General features: G+C 37.5%; 1 protein-coding gene across 1 annotated transcript in view; it reads left to right on the top strand.

Annotated features, from left to right (window-relative positions):
* The first annotated feature begins 117 nt into the window (after nt 1–117).
* Nucleotides 118–18,007, top strand: part of LOC142643112 (uncharacterized) — a 30,956-nt gene continuing 13,066 nt past the window's right edge. Inside the window, exons 1-2 of the mRNA XM_075817651.1 lie at nt 118–862; nt 1,232–1,312. Of these exons, the coding sequence (XP_075673766.1) occupies nt 118–862; nt 1,232–1,312 (826 nt within the window). The remainder of the gene's footprint in view (nt 863–1,231; nt 1,313–18,007) is intronic.

Raw genomic sequence — 18,007 nt, 5'->3', positions numbered from 1 at the left:
TATATCGGCATTCAATTTGGCAATGTTGGCTAAGCAAGCATGGAGGCTTATTCATAATGAACAGTCACTCTTCTATAGGGTGTACAAAGCGAGGTATTTCCTTATTGTAGCTTCTTGATGGCAGAGCTGGACTCTAATCCGTCAGATGTGTGGAGATCACTGCTAGCTGCAAGAGAGGTGATAAGGGAAGGGTCCACGTGGCAGATTGGAGATGGTAGCAGAATTGGGGTCACCACTCATAAATGGCTCCCAAATGCGCCAGCATTCTTACATGAGCTCAATGAGGGGATGAAGGTGTGCGAGTTGATAGACCATAGCTTACGACAGTGGGATAATGGTAAACTGGTAGCAATATTCACCCCAAGAACTTGTAAGCAAATCTTATCTCTTCCCCTTAACCATCTGGACTCCGAGGACAAGTTGGTATGGACTGAAAATAAAGCAAAAACTTTCTTTGTGAAGACTGCGTACAGAGTAGCTCCGAGACTGAAATCCACTGCCTTGGCTGAACACTCCTCAGTTTGGGCACACGGAGTTACCTGGGGCAAAATTTGGAAGCTCAATGTACCTCCTAAGGTGTGTACATTTATGTGGAGGGCATGCTCTAATTGTCTACCAACCAGGGACAACTTGTGCCGTAGAAAGGTCCAGGTTGAGGCAACGTGCGAGCTCTGCTGCCAGGAACCTGAAACTGTTGCTCATATACTCTGGAAGTGCCCGTTCGCAAGAAATGTATGGACGCTAGTCAGAGGGTGCGTACAAAAATGCAGCAACGACGTGGTGAATTTTTTCCTGCTATTCAAGCACATGCAGGAAACGTTGGAGCCACCAGAACTAGACAAGTGGGCAATCATGGCGTGGAGTATCTAGAATGCTCGAAATAGTTACTACTTCAAGCATAACTAGTCACAGCCACGATGGATCATCGAAAGTGAGTAGGACTGTTGAATGAGTACCAATCCCTCGTGGCAGCACAACAGATATGATGTTAGAGCTAGTCTTGGTGTCTGCTTGTTATTAGACAGACTTTGTATTTCAGTCCATCAGGGGTCTGACTAAGATGTAGTTGCACCCCTAAATGCCATTCTTTTGGTTTGGCTATACATGTAAACAACATAGTTTATTTTAACCTTTTGCACAAAAAAAAAAAAAAAAAAAACCTCATTTTATTAGTTAAAAATATCCAAAGTTACCAAACATCATTACAAAGCTATTGATTTATGGATCACAGATATGATGCAGACAGAAACAACAAAGGGTCCAGATGGGCATGCTGAACAAGAAAATCAAAATCAACCTCAGAATTGTGAGAGTAAGATTGATGACTCTAAATGCTGTCTTTATCTCTTGTACGTATGCAATTTTAGCATTTCCAATATATGTGGCAAATGCAAATTTCTCTCTAATTTTGGGACTGAAAGCATAAAATATTACTCCAACAGTCTCTTTAATATGAAAAAAAAAAAGGTTCATAAACAATCATTTGCTTGGTTTGGAGTGTCACTGTTCATTAGCAATATAATGAAATAAAAATTTAACACAACTCATTAAAATATTCAATCTACCTTAATGGCTATAAACTCATTTCCCTTTCTCAAATGTCTCTAAACAGAAACAATCAAAACACAAAATACAATTTTGTTGTCATAAAACTCATAAAATCATAACAATAAAAACAAAACAGGACAACAAAAATTAAAGGGATAGAGAAGCCAATTTAACCCAATTGAGCTACATGCACTTGGTGATAGGGAGGAGGATGAGCGTTGGTGGAGTGGACGAGTGAGGCAAGTCTTGGTTGATTTCACAGGTTTTGGGCATTTGAAACCAATCTAACCTAATCCCTTCATGTTCTATGTGTGTGGGTGCATACTACACCCAACTGCATAAAGATAGAATTTTAAGAAAGTGCGCTACATAAGCTTTTGATTGAAAAAAAAAAAAAAAAAATCGAAGTCTGGAATGACCTTCAAATAAGTGTGTAAAGTTGGTACCTTAAAACTAGAAAAGCTAGATCAAAATTGAGTTGGGAAAAGTAAAAAAATAGGAGTTGAAGGTTGTGCTAACATATATGAGTGCACTGTATGCTCAGCACAAAATTGAGCATGATAGTTACATAAAATCATCAAATTCAACATTCCCTCCCCTCTGAGGATTAAGCAAGAAACCCACAAAAAGTTGTCCTAAACACTCCAGAAACATCCTCCTCTCAATTTCCTTCATCAAAATCAAGCTTCTAAGGATAAAATTCTCTTATCCCTTCTCTTCTCGGATTCCCTTGTTATCATGTAGTTATGATATGAATAAATCTTTTATTGTTTGAATTGTGTGCTAAGCACGCTTAGTTTGATGTTTATGAATATGGTTATGCGTGGTTTAGTTAGGATGTAAATTTGGATATGTTGATAGCATGTTAGTCTTTATCCTAAATTGAATCTATGCATTCATGCTTAAAATGGATTATCTTTTTTTTTTTGTTGAGAAACCGACCTGGAAGTCCAGGAAGGACCTTTATTAGAAAAACCAAATATTAAGGACCATCAGAAATAACCAGAGGGGCAATGTCTCTAGAGATGTCTTCTAACCAGACCTAAAACTCTACCCCCTCTTTTGCTTTCTTTGCCAAATCATCGACAACTTTATTACAAGAATGATTAACAAAACAAAAATCACAAAAGTTCAATTGGAAAGACGTATGGGAGATATCATCAATAATGTGGCCGAATGAAGAGTGTTTAGCCGATCCAGACTTGATAGCTTGAAAAACCACAGCAGCATCACCTTCGAATACAACCTCATGGAGACTCAATTCCAATGTAAAAATAACTGCCCTGTGGCATGCAAGGGTTTCAACCTCAACAACTGTAGGAAATTTCCGCAAATTCCTAAACCTGTGAGAAACAAAATATAGAGAAAAAAACACACGCCAAAGAAAATAATCACATATACAAAACAGTATTTACGTGGTTCGGCAATTTGCCTACGTCCACGGAGTTGCAGGAATTTCACTATTATCAGGAAAAAAAATACAAAGGTGCGGTTACAGTTCTTTTCTCTCTCTTAAAACTGACTACACAAAACCCTAATCACAAAAACTGTGTTTTCTATCTCCTGCGCACAGGATTCACAATGGGCTACAAAATGGATCAAAATTTTTTTCCCGGGTGCGTTTTCCCAGCTTGGGCCTGTCGGCCCAAGCCTCCGCTCCATAGACTAAGCCTCAGAAAATCTCCCATTAAAAACCATGTAACATTATTCGGATCGGGTCAGATCGTCAACAGGATCAAACATAAACTAAGCTCCACAAAACCCAACAAATCTCCCACTTAGTGACTAGTTCACTTACCAACATTAGCTGTTATCTTCCAAACACAATCCCTCATCCCTGCAACTTATCCTTCTGTCCTCAAGCTAGAAGGCCAACTGAAGCTGCACACAGCTTCAGCTTCTCAATAGTGACACCCTTAGTCAACATGTTTGCCGGGTTCTTAGATCCACAAATCTTCTCAAATATTACTAGCTTATCTTCAACAAAGTATCGGATAAAATGTTATTTTGTCTATATATGCTTTGACTTTGAATGAAAAGTTGAATTCTTAGCAAGAAAAATTGCACTCTGACTATCACTATGTAGAATGCCCATCTCTTGCTTCTTACCCAATTCATCTAAGAAACCATGTAGCCAAATCATCTCCTTTCCAAATTCAGTTGCTGCAACATACTCAGCTTTTGTAGTAGACAGAGTAACAATATTTTGCAAATTTGAGGCCCAAGATATAGCTGTACCACCCAGAGTAAATACAAACCCAGTAGTGCTCTTTCTACTATTAATATCACCACCAAAATTAGCATCTACATAACCCTGCAGTTTCAAACTTGCACCTGTGAAGCAAAGACATGTATCTGATCAACTCCTCAAATATCTTAGAATCCACTTAACTGCCTCCCAATGCTGCTTTCCTGGCCTACTCATGAATTTGCTCACAACTCCCACTGCATGTGCAATGTCTAGCCTTGTACACACCATAGCATACATCAAGCTGCCAATAGCTGAGGCATAGGGCACCTTGCTTATATAGTCCTTTTCTTCTTCTATCTTCGGTCAGTGTTCTTTGCTTAATTTGAAATGACTACCCAAGGGTGTGCTCACTGGTCTAGCTTCATTCATGTTGAATCTACTGAGAACTTTCTTCACATACTCTGACTGTGAAAGCTTCAATGTACCATTAGCCTTGTCTCTAATGATTCTCCTACCAAGGATTTGCTTTGCAGCTCCCAAATTCTTCATCGCAAACTGTTTTGACAATTGCTTCTTTAGATTATTAATCTCTTCAATGCTAGACCCTGCAATGAGCATATCATCCACATACAACAATAAAATGATGTAAGAACTGTCAAAAAGTTTAACATAGCAACAATGATCAGCTTCACATCTCTTGAACTCAATATTATGCATAAAACTGTCAAACTTCTTGTACCACTGTCTAGGAGCTTGTTTTAGGCCATACAAGCTCTTTCTCAGTTTGCAGACTAGATTCTCTTGTCCTTGAATAATGAACCCTTCTGGCTTAATCATGTAAATGTCTTCCTCCAAGTCACCATGAAGGAATGCTGTCTTCACATCTAATTGCTCAAGATGTAAATTTTCTGCAGCCACTATTCCCAGTACCAGTCTAATTGTTGACATCTTCACAACTAGAGAAAATATCTCTGTGTAATCAATGCCCTGCTTCTACTGGAACCCCTTAACAACTAATTTGGTCTTGTAATGTTTGCTACCATCATGCTCATTCTTTATTCTGTATACCCATTTATTGTGCAAAGCCTTTTTTCCTGCTGGCAATTCAGTCAGTTCCCATGTCTAATTCCCTAACAAGGAATCCATCTCATCCTTCATGGCTAACTCCTACTTGCTTGAATTCTCATCTTGCAAGGCTTCATCATAGCATTTTGACTCATCACCATCAGTCAATAGGAGATAATTTAGAGCGAGTGAATAATGTTGTGGAGGTCTAATGGTCCTGGTAGATTTGCGGACTTTAGCTACAAGTGTACTCTGATCTACCTGTGAATCTACATACTCCTTATCTTCTTCACCCAATTTTTGGACAGTGCTTTTAGTCAATTCATCTAAGTTGACAAACTCAGATTTATCTTGATCTATCCCTTTAACATCTGGCACAACAGTTGGCCTGTCTTTATGCATAACCTGTTCATTAAATATCACATTTCTACTTTTGATGATTTTCTTGTTTTGTTCATCCCAAAACTTATAGCCAAATTTCTCATCACTATAGCCAATGAAAAAACATATTTCAGACTTTGCATCAAGTTTACTACGAGCATCAGAATCAACATGAACATAAGAAACACAACCAAAAACTTTTAAATGGAAAAACTTTACCTCTTTTCCGCTCCAAACTTCCTTAGGAAGTTTGAACTCCATAGGAACTGATGGTCCTTGGTTTATCAGGTAAGCTGCAGTCCTGCCGATTTTCAAGAAGCTCACCTTTTTCTGCTTTCCTAAGATGTAGCTTTCACATATGTCAAAATCAACAGACTTCAATTCTGGTAGTTTCCTCTTTGACAGCAACATTTTCAGCCCTTTCTCACTCATGTGACCAAGTCTGCGGTGCCATAAGCTTCTATCAGTACTTGCTTCAACAATCGCAACTGTGTCTCTTGGGCTTGAGGTCATATAGAGAGTACCAGTCTTCCTTCCACGAACCAATGCTTTGGCTCCCTCTGTAACCTTCCAAGTACCACCGAAAAATAAAATTGCATGCCCTTCATCATCAAGCTGTCCAACAGAAATCAGATTCCTTCTTAGGTCAGGAATATGTCGAACCTTCTTTAGTAACCAAACAGACCTATAGGAAACAATATCCAGACGTCTCCCATGCCCATAACATCCAAGACTGAACCATAAGCCAAATACACCTTACCAAAATCACCTGCAGCATAATTCTGTATGATTTCTCGGTATGGAGTGGTATGAAACGAAGCTCCTGAGTCCAAAACACAATAATCAAGTGGATTGTTTACTGTAAGAAGTAATGCATCATGTACCTCTTCTATTACAGCATTAGCTGAGTCATCTTCATTCTTCTTCTTAGGATTTTTGCATTGCCTCCTAAAGTGACCTGTTTTCCCACAGTTCCAGCGTTGTACTTGTTGGCCTGATCTAGATGCACTTCTATTCTGGTTAGAATTTCTGGATTTTGATATGCCCCGGTTTGAATTTCGATCATTACCTCTTCCTCTTGTCTCAAGGTTTAAGGTAGAACCAAATCCTAAGGTTTCACCTGCATCTCTTCTGCGAACCTCCTCAGCCAGAATTAAATCCCGTATGTCGTTGTACTTCAGTTTTTCTTTTCCTGTAGAATTACTTACTGCCATCCTCATTGCCTCCCAACTGTTTGGTAAAGAAGCTAAAATGATCAGTGCACGGATCTCATCATTAAAATCAATTTCTATAGACGACAATTGATTTGTGATAGTGTTAAATTCATTTAGATAATGTGCTACTGATGCGTTCTCTGCCATCTTCAGATTGAACAGTTTCTTCATCAGATGCACCTTGTTGTTTGCTGACGGCTTTTTATACATACCAGACAAAGCCTTCATCAAATCTACAATGGTCTTCTCCTTCACAACATTGTGTGCAACAGACCTAACAGCGTTAACCTAATAACTCCCAGTACCTGTCTGTCAAGAAGAGCCCATTCCTCATCCTTCATAGTCACAGGTTTTGTCCCCAAAAGAGGCAGATGCAATTTCCTCCCATAGAGATAATCTTCAATCTACATCCTCCAACATACAAAGTATGTGCCATCGAACTTTTCTATTCCAGATGCCTTTTCTGCTTCCTCTACCATTCCTCCCACTCAAACCTAACCCTAGGCCCTGATACTAGTTGTAGGGAATTTCCTTGAATTCCTAAACCTGTGAGAAAAAAAATATAGAGAAAAACCACACACTAAAGAAAATAATCACACGCACAAGACAGTAGTTACGTGGTTTGGCAATTTGTTTACGTCCACGGAGTTGCAAGAATTTCACTATTATCAGGGAAAAAATTCAAAGGTGTGGCTACAATTCTTTTTTCTCTCTCAAAACCGACTACACAAAACCCTAATCACAAAAACTGCATTTTCTATCTCCTGCGCACAAGATTCACAATGGGCTACAAAACAGGCCAAAAAAAATTTCCCAAGTGCGTTTTCCCGGCTTGGGCTTGCTAGCCCAAGCCTCCGCTCCATGGACTAAGCCTCAGAAAATCTTCCATTCAAAACCACGCAACATTATTCGGGTCGGGTCAGATCATCAACCGGATCAAACATAAACTAGGCTCCACAGAACCCAACAGTAACTGCTTGTGGAAAAGGAGCATGCATTGAAAGAGCGCCGCTGACAGCACCTCGCCAGTCCTGAATCACCATGCCAATACCTGCAGAATTTGAGCTCTGGAAAACTGCACCATCAAAGTTGGCTTTGTATTGGTTTGGCACGGGTGAGCACCACTGAGTTGAAGTCGACACTTGGGTAGAAATAGGCTTCGGATCCTGGGCAGAGTGGTAGTCCTGCAAGAGACCACCAGCTTTCTAAATCTGATTCAGGGGAGTGGATTGGAGTTCAAGATGAAGACCATTATGCCTGTTCCACAAAAGCCAAGATATGATGATAAAATTTTTTGCTCTAAGGTCGTCAGGTACTTGCAAAAAATGAGCAAACAAGTTAGAAAAATCCTTGGGGGGATTGCAACTGAGCTTCGAGCCCAGCTTAGTTGGCTCCACAAATTCTCCAGCACCTCACAACCACACACTCTCCAGCACCTCACAGCCACACACAGCATGAATAATGTCTTCAGGCTGGGCATTACAGACCATGCATATGTCAGATTTAGCTATATGGCGACAGAACAAATTGACCATTGTGGGCAGAGCATCATTGCAAGCACGCCACGCAAAATGCTTCATCTTGGAAGGGATATGTAGCATCCAAAGACTTTTGGGGGTTAGGATTTGAGCTACTGGTGTTGAGGCTAATGCATCACAAGCCAGCAACTTATAGGCACTCTAGGCAGACAACAGGGCAGAAGGAGTTTTAGACCATATCAGACGATCACAAGGGAGTTTGAAACTCAGGGGGATACTCAAGATGATCTTAGCCTCATGCGATAGGAAATTTTGGTGGATGACATCAGTTTTACAAGCACATGAAGTTGAACCAATGAGGCTACTGACCTTGGCATCGGGTGGAATATTGGGGAGAGGAGAGATGACTGTTCTATAGCATTGGTCAGGAAGCCATTTCTCTTCCTTTGTACTAACAGAAGCACCATTCCTTATCTGCCAAACCATGCCCTTTTAACCACATCTCTAGCACTAAGAATACTCTTCCACGCATAAGACCCCCCATTTGACTCAGGTGCTTCTAGAATTGAGCAATTCGGGAAAAATCTAGCTTTGAGGACTTTATGGCATAGAGAATCCAGATTGTTAATCATCTGCCATACTTGCTTGGCCAATAGCGTTTGGTTTAACTTCTCAATCTCCTTAAACCCTATACTTCCCACCTCCTTTGCTTCACAAAGCCTTTCCCATTTCACCCAATGGACTTTCCTTGCCTCACCATTATAACCCCACCAAAATTTTCTTATCATGATCTTATTTTCTTTTATCAAGCCTTTGGGAAGTTTGAAACAACTCATGGAGTAAGTTGGGATCGCTTGGATTACTGATTTGATGAGCACCTCTCTACCAACCTGAGAAAGGAGTTTTTCCTTCCACCCCCGCAATTTCTTCCAAATCCGTTCTTTAATATAAACAAAACTTTGTTTTTTTGCTCTCCCTACAAAAGTTGTAAGACCTAAATATTTTTTCATATTGTCTAATGGATGGAACACCCAATAACACTTGAATACTAGCCTGGATATCATGATGTGTGTTAGCACTGAAAAATATATTAGTTTTGTTTCTATTTGTTTTCTGACCAGACCCTTTCTCATAAATAGATAATCTATCAAGAATTACCTGACATTCGGATTCTTTTGCTTGGCAAAAGAGAGTACTATCATCTGCAAAGAACAAGTGAGACACCCGAGGGCCATTTCTACAAATTGAGACACCCCTAAGTAAGCCATCTGATTTGGCTTTGTGGATCAAGCCTTGAAGCCCCTTAGCACATATCGGGTCCAGGGGCAGTGATAGGGGCCATTTGGTTGAGAGCTTTAAGGACTTCCTCACCTGTGAAATGCTTGCCCAAATCCGAATTCATCTCTGCAGTAACAGTGGGTATCATGCCAGCCAAAACCTCATCAAAACCCGTGGGGTTTGATGTTGTAAAGATATTTAGGAAATACACTTCCACCATTTTGCCCACACGGTTTTCATCTTCTACCCAAAGCCCAGATTCATCCTCCAAACCCAGAATTAAATTGTGCTTGTTCCTTTGGTTGGCACGGCAGTGAAAGTAGCTATTGTTTCGGTCTCCATCCTTCAACCAATCGGCGTGTGCTCTTTGCTTCCTCATGGTCTCTTCCTTGGACTTGAGCGCCTCAATGTCTTCCCTTAGCTTATAGATACGGTCAGGTGCAGTAACATATAACCCAGCTTCCTCCGCCCCACTAAGCTCTCTGATCAACTTCTTTGCAAGTGTGTTCCGAACCAGCTCAAATGAGTCACGGTTCCAAGTTCTCAAATTTTCTTGGCAATTGGATAATTTTTTTGTCAGCACTACTTCCGGAGATGATGCAGAAACTTCATACCATGACTGTCTCACCACGTCTTCACATGAATTATATACTTCCATATATGTGCCTACCCATTTTCAAATGATTTAATTTATTCTTACCCATCTTTGATTTACATGCCTACCCATTTTTATGTGCATTGATTAATATGCTTACCCAATTTCACATTACATGCTCACATACTTTGATTATGTGTTCATCAATTTCTATATGCCTTGATATGTGCTTACCTTTGTTTGGATGCCATGGTTTATTTTACTAGTTCTCGCATGTATGAATAATGTCCATATGGATATAACCATGAAATTTCATTAGACCTATGCATGTGATAATTGATTTTGGCCATATATTTGATTTTCCATTTGGTTCCATGCAAGTTCTGAGATAGTGACTTATGTTAGATATATATATTGATGAGATTGATGAAAGTTCATTGTTAGTATTCATGTGAATAAAGATTTATTTACATGTGATTTATCTCTTTGAAAGTTCATTTGTTAGTATCCATGACCCCCACAATAAATAAACTCTAAAGGCATCGTTTAAAATGATTATCATAGTTGTTTTCTATATACAATTTGATTTCAAGTGGTCTTTCCAAAATTCTCAAAGCTTATTTTATGGAAGTATTTTTTAATGGGAAAAGCATTTCTAAAGGATTCCATGAAACCTATTGTTTTAGAAATCAAAACCCATAGGAAATTTTATAAAATTTTCTTTACTAGGAAATTCTTTTCCAAAAACCCATGGTACTTTCATAAAAATCACTTTCATAAAATTCAGTTCACACATATACGCTCACACACATCAACATTTATGATCCATGCCACAATCCCCTAAACACAATATTAATTAAGCTTATGACAAAACAAAAGTACAATACTTAATTAGGTGCTATTTTTTTTTCTTACAATTCAGTCATTTGACTGTACTTAATTAAAAATAAACTTTCATTTCATGAGAAAAAAACTACATAATTAAATCTTGAAAGAAGAATTTAAGGAAGTGCTGTAACTAAGTTTTACCCTCATATATGGTCATATATGTTACTATAGTACAATTGATGCAAAATGAGATAAGACTACAGATCTGACCACCACAGTACTTACCAATCATATTTGACGATTCGCAATATATTCCTTCTTCCCAAAGCACCCTTAATTGCTTCTCAATCACATATGAAACTTAATTGCCTATATATTCTTCTTTCCATTTCCAATTCTATTAAGTTACTAGGCAATTTACATGTAAATATTATATTTTCTCAACAAAAAAAAGTGTAATATTAAATATCCACAATGCCCTTCCAAAGAAAAACTATATTAATGCAATGAGATTTTTATTTATTTTTTTATTTTATTTTTATGACAGAAAAACTTAATGCAATGAGATAATGATGCATGGTATGATAGGATAGGATTTTTATTTTTATTTTTTATGAGCTGTATGATAGGATAGGATATGGGATGTGATGGGGGTGAGATTACATGCATGTTTAAGCATCTGATTCTCATTCCTGCAAGGTGCACAGCCTCTCTTAAAGCTCAGAAATTTTCTTCTCCAACACTTTCACCCTCGTTTCCAAGTCATTATACGCTTTCTTCCTCTCCGTAGCTTGTTGTGCTGAAACTCCTACCAAAAGATCATACCCCAACCACCCCCAATATTATGGCTCCCAAAAGAAAAAAACCATACTGAAACCAAAAAGTGAAACTCAATATTCTTTCTTTTTTTTGGTTGCTTCCAATTCAATATTCTTTTATGACTTATTATTTGCATTTTTTTTTTTTGAATATTAACTTTAACTATTTATATACTCTAAGGTAAGGGTTTTACCATTATAAACTCTTGTAAAAGAATATGTTGAGCTCCCCATTTTTTTTTTTTAGTGGAGAAACAGTTAGTTAACTTTCAATAGTTATAGAAGATTAACCATTGCAAAGATTCATTTTGAACAATATCAGCAATACAACTAACGATTTCTTCTAGCTGCACGAGTTCAGATCTTAAACCTAGAGCATTCCGTACTAACGTATGGGCTCCTTGTTAGCTTCATCTCGGTTGGTTTGGACAAACTCCCACCTACCCAAATGCCTAGCAGTAAGCTTTGCTTCTATAATGACTCCCTAGGAGGAAAAGTTGTCTAATGCGTCTTGGAGTGCTTTGATCCCTTATAGAAGTAGTTCTATGTCACGCCCCAAACCCCAAAGAGTCCAAAGCATGAGAAAGACGTCTCAAGTAGCTGTAAATTTTTCCTTTTTGACAATTCAATCCACATAAATCCTATCAAGTACCAACATTAATAATTATAATAATAATTCCATTGAATATACTCTCAAAGTAAGTCAGAACTCTAAACATTAATTACAAGGACCATTAGTCACAAAAGAATAGAAGTCTGAATAAATAATTACATATCATCAGCTTCTCCCATCAGTGGGAATAACTTCACAACCACTATAATATACAAAAGAATGAGTCAAGCCTATTCTAAAATGTACATCATCTAATATCTCAATTTCAAAAGTTCAACCTTCGTCAGTAGTTAGTTTAACTACTGTTAGCCACCAAAAAGCTTTCTCAAAAGATTGTTGCTTACTCTGAAAAGTTTATAAAATAATAGAATAAGACAGAGCCCAGTAAGTAGCATAATTAATGTGGGTGGGGGAAATGCAAGTTTCATCTTCAATAATAATAATATGACAAGAATGATTAAATAATGAAACACAAAGTTTCTCAAAGTAAATACCTTGAAACTATATACTATAATCTGTGAGCATCAACAATATAATTTCTAAAGCCATAATATCTAACATAAGGCAATTTATCACAAATATACCATACTATCACATAGACCGGTTAGGGGATCCACCTATTCACAACTGGTATGATATTGTCCTCTCTTGTATACAGACTCTTGGCCCCATGAATAGCAGTCTCACCAATACCCTCAAGGTTCTTCTTTCCTCCCATGGGCAGCAGAGAAAGTGCGTCAAGTAGGACCTCTTTTGCATGAGGTCTTTTGGCCCCATGGACAGTAGCCTCACCCACACACAATCAAAGAACATCTTCCTCCCATGGGCGGCAGGGAAGAACGCGTCATCCAAAGTGAAAGGACACTGACTTGGATCTGATTCCATTATCACAAGGACTACAAAAACCGAATTGAATGATCACCAGGAAATCACACATGGCATTTTCCCAAATGCAATACCAAATATGATACATTTTTGTATATAATAATATATAATAGGGTCACAACACAACACTTTTAAAAAAACATATATCCATATGTAATTTTCCAAAATGCGTTTGACCCAAAAATATCATTTATGAAACATGGTTATTTTCCAAAAATATCTCATTAAGAAGCTATTTACCTCGCAACCGCAAAATCCTAATTCTCTGAGCTCCAAGGAGATTAGCTGGAATCTAAACAATATCAAGTAAACATATCACAATAAGCATAGAGTTTGAAATTATATCTAACCTCAATTTAAAAAATTGCCAAATAAACACTTAATTAGGCAAGCCTAGTATTTAACCTCATCAATAATAATATATCCCACTTCCAAAGTTTCTCAACAGATTGATTCACAAGGCATAAACTCCAATTTATAAAGTTAACCCATTTAATATCATCTCCAATATTATGACTAGCTTCTATAAAATTTATATTATATCATTAAGAGACTCATGAAAGAAAAAAAATCAAAATATCCTCTAAGACAAGAAATTTAGAACTTCAACTAACTCCAAATAAACCTAATGGCAATGGAAAAATTAAATTTACTAACCATCACATGTTATAACTTAAAACCCCTAAATTTTTTCACCATACATAAACCTTAAGTAGTTATCATTAGCACTAATTATATACCCATTCATCAAATAACTCCACCAATACAAAACCCATACATAAAAACACATAAATATCACTTCCAATGCTCATAAATCATATGGGTATTGAAAGCTCGAATATGTGTAAAAACACAAGAGCTATTTAGACCCCCCAAATTAAAATATTACGGCTCGGTTGATTTTACTCTAACTTAAACCAAGTGCGAAATAGAGTAAATGCGAGCGAACAAACAATAAAACTACTCTAAGCCATATTCAACACAACACAGCAGTAAAATGAAAGCTAAAAGAGTAGGGAAGAGAAATGCAAACATAAGATAACATGCCGATGTATTATCAAAGAGAAAACCTAAAAACTCGACGAAAAACCTCTCCGCCGCTCTCCAAGCAGTAAATCGATCCACTAGACAATAATTTGGGATACACGAATAGCAAGAGACCCTCCAAGTCTAATCTACCCAGTAAAACTAAGTCCTCCAAGCTCCTACTCCATCAAAGCTTCTTGGAACCGTGTCTTGTCTAGCTTTCCAGATCCTGCAATGCGCCCGATTGCATCTGCCAAAGCTTAACTTCTTCCAATATTTCCCAGCAGCACTAAAACCTCACTTTACACTCAGTATGGGTGTGGTAAGTGTTTGGGCTACCAACCTCTTAAGGATTTGGATATGAAGAGGTAAGAGTTAAGGAAAACCACAATGGATTGTATAAATGATTGTGGGTATGACAATCTCTAACTCTCAAGGATTTGTGGCTTGGGTTTTCTCTTTGAAAAGCACTCCATTCAATATGTGGGTAATGTAGGTACATATAGTGTGTATGAGAATGTAGTGGAGCAGGTATGACAAAATAGCAAAACAGACTATTTCGCAGGTATCTCGCGGAAAGGCCTTACCTGCGAGACACTCGCGAAAACCAGCTGTCATCATCTGTCATGACTCTTCGCATTCCAGTCATGTGCTGAGCACATGCTAAATTCGTGGGAAGGCTACTCGCGAGATACCCACGAAATCTTTTTTAGTCTTCAATTTGCCTTGAGTCTTCACACTTTCTCTCACGCACAATCCTTCCAAATAAATCCCACATAAAATACAGGGTACAAAAAATTGAACAAAATTACAATCAAATTTGGCACGGAATTAAAGCCAACACAAAATAGTTGTAAATTACAACTTTACAGGTATCATTATTAAAGCTTAGATAAAAATAACTTCAAGAAAAAGTGTAAAACCCACCAAAAATATTAGAAATTTTTTCCTCGAAAAAAGGATGTGAAGGTGCTTATGGGTTCTTAAGGATTTTCTGGTGACATTGTCGAAAAAATGATGGTGGAAATGGTGGTATGGAGGTACCGGCGGGAGAGTTTGAGGGAGTGGAGAGAAGTGTTAGAAGGAAAATGAAAAAGAAGAAAAAGAAAGAAAAGAGAAGTGAGGAAGAGTAAGGAGCCGGTCAAAGGGATAAGGGGATGAGTGAAAATGAGTGGTGGGGAAAGGTGTTAGGTGAGGGGCACGTGGGAGCTTTAAAAAAAATCTGATCCTCTCTTATATATATATATATATATATATATATATATATATAGGTATATATATATATGACTGACTGGGACGTTACATTCTTCCCCTCTTTGAACATAGGGCTTAACTTACCCTTTTTGTTAAATCTCATTACTCCTTTCATAGGTGCAACCCGTAGGAAAACTTTATCTTCAATTTCTAGTTCAAAAGCCTTCCTTTTAATGTCATAATAGCTCTATTGTCTACTTTGGGCTACTCGGAGTCGATCACGAATCATATTTACCTTTTCACAAGTCCTCTGAATAATCTCTGGCCCCAAGATTTTTCATTCCCTGACCTCATCCCAACAAATTAGGGATTACACTTTCTCCCATACAAAGCCTCATAAGGTGCTGCTTTAATACTTGAATGGTAACTATTATTGTAAGCAAGCTCCACCAAAGGTAAGTGACTAGCCCAACTCCCCTTAAAATCCAAAACACATGCTCTCAACATATCTTCTAGAGTTTGAATAGTCCTTTTAGACTGTCCATCTGTTTAAGGGTGGAAAGTTGTGCTAAAATCCAATGTAGTACCCAAGGCCTTTTGCACACCACCCCAAAAATGAGAAGTAAGCCTTGGATCTCTATTTGAAACAATAGAAGCAGGTACTCCATGAAGTCTCACAATCTCATTAACATAGAGCTGAGCTAACTGATCAAGGGAGTAGTTCATCCAAATAGGGAGAAAATGAGTTGATTTTGTCATTCTATCAACAATCACCCAAATAGCATCATTACCCTTAGGAGATCTCAGCAATCCTGAAACAAAATCCAGAGTAATTTTCTCCCACTTCCATTGGGGAATAGGAAGTGGGAGAAAATAAGGCAACAATGATCTGTGAGCACCAACAATATAATTTCAAAAGCCATAATATCTAACATAAGGCAATTTATCACAAATATACCACACTACCACAGATCGATCAGGGGATCCACCCATTTACAACTGGCGTGATATTATCCTCTCTGGTATACAGACTCTTGGCCCCATGGACAGTAGTCTTACCCATACCCTCAAGGTTTTTCTCTCCCTCTATGAGTAGTAGAGAGAGCACGTCAAATAGGACCTTTTTTGCATGTGGTCTTTTGGCCCCGTGGACAGCAGCCTCACTCACACACAATTAAGGAACCTCTTCCCCCCATGGGTAGCAGGGAAGAACGCGTCATCCAAAGTGAGAGGGCATTGACCTGGGTCTAATTCCATTGTTACAAAGACTACAAAAACCAAATTAGGTGATCACCGGGAAATCACACATGGCGTGGTGTTAAAACCACATAAAGCTCACATGTATACATTTCCTTTCAAATACATAGTTTATAACCAGGTACTTTTAGAAAAACCTTAAATAATCTAACTTCCACAAAATTTGTAAGGTTTTCAACTTCATTTTTGTCAAAAAGATTTTCTATCAATTTCCCAAATAACTGGACAAGATAAGCATCTTTAGAATTTCGAATAAACCATAAAATCCATAATTTCCTTATCAAAGATTAAATAAAAAATGCTCATATTTTCCATGTCAACAATTCAAGCATTTCCCCAAATGCAATACCAAATATGATGCATTTTCATATATAATAATATATAATAGGGTCACAACACAACACTTTTAAAAAAACATCTATCCATATGTAATTTTCCAAAATGTGTTTGACCCAAAAACATCATTTATGAAACATGGTTATTTTCCAAAAATATCTCATATAGAAGCTACTTACCTCACAACTGCAAAATCCTAATTCTTCGAGCTCCAAGGAGATTAGCTAGAACCTAAACAATATCAAGTACACATATCACAATAAGCATAAAGTTTGAAATTGTATATAGCCACAATTTAAGAATTGCCAAAAAAACACTTAATTAGGCAAGCCTAGTATTTGACCTTATCAATAATAATATATTCCACTTCCAAAGTTTCTCAACAAATTGATTCTCAGGGTATAAACTCTAATTTATGAAGTTAACCCAATTAATATCATCTCCAACATTATGACTAGCTTCCATAAAATTTACACTACATCATTAAGAGATCCATGAAAGCAAAAATCAAAATATCCTCCAAGACAAGAAATTTAGAACTTCAATTAACTCCAAATAAACCCTACGGCAATGGAAAAATTAAATTTACCAACTATCACATGTTATAACTTAAAACCCCTAAAATTTCCACCATACATAAACCTTAAGTAGTCATCATTAGCACAAATTATATACCCACTCATCAAATAATTCCACCAATACAAAACCCATACATAAAAACACATAAATATCACTTCCAATGCTCATAAATCATATGGGTATCATTATTAAAGCTTAGATAAATATAACCTCAAGCAAAAGCGTAAAACCCATAAAAAAGTTAGAAATTTTTATGTCAAAAAAAGGATGTGAAGGTGGTTATGGGTTCTTAAGTATTTTCCGGTGACATTGTCAAAAAAATGATGGTGGAAATGGTGGTATGGAGTTACCGGCAAGAGAGTTTGAGGGAGTGGGGAGAAGTGTTGGACAAAAAATGAAAAAGAAGAAAAAGAAAGAAAAGAGAAGTGAGGAAGAGTGAGGAGCCGGTCAAAGGGATAAGGGGATGAGTGAAAATGAATGGTGGGGAAGGGTGTTAGGTGGGGGGCAAGTGGGAGCTTTAAAAAAATCTGATCCTCTCTTCTTCTTTTTTTAATATCTGACTGACTGGGATGTTGCATTCTAAGACCACAAACTATTTAACAAACTTATATGACATGGCAAACTATGAGCAGTTACTTATCACTTACACATGAACCTACAATTTTTTCTTCATTAATCACACTTGCAACGAGTCTCCTTTTATATACAAGGACATTTCTAA

Source organism: Castanea sativa, chromosome 7 (assembly GCF_040712315.1).
Source record: "Castanea sativa cultivar Marrone di Chiusa Pesio chromosome 7, ASM4071231v1".
NCBI classification, from domain to species: domain Eukaryota; kingdom Viridiplantae; phylum Streptophyta; class Magnoliopsida; order Fagales; family Fagaceae; genus Castanea; species Castanea sativa.
The sequence above is the reverse complement of the archived record's forward strand: the minus strand, read 5'-3'. Positions and strand labels throughout refer to the sequence as shown.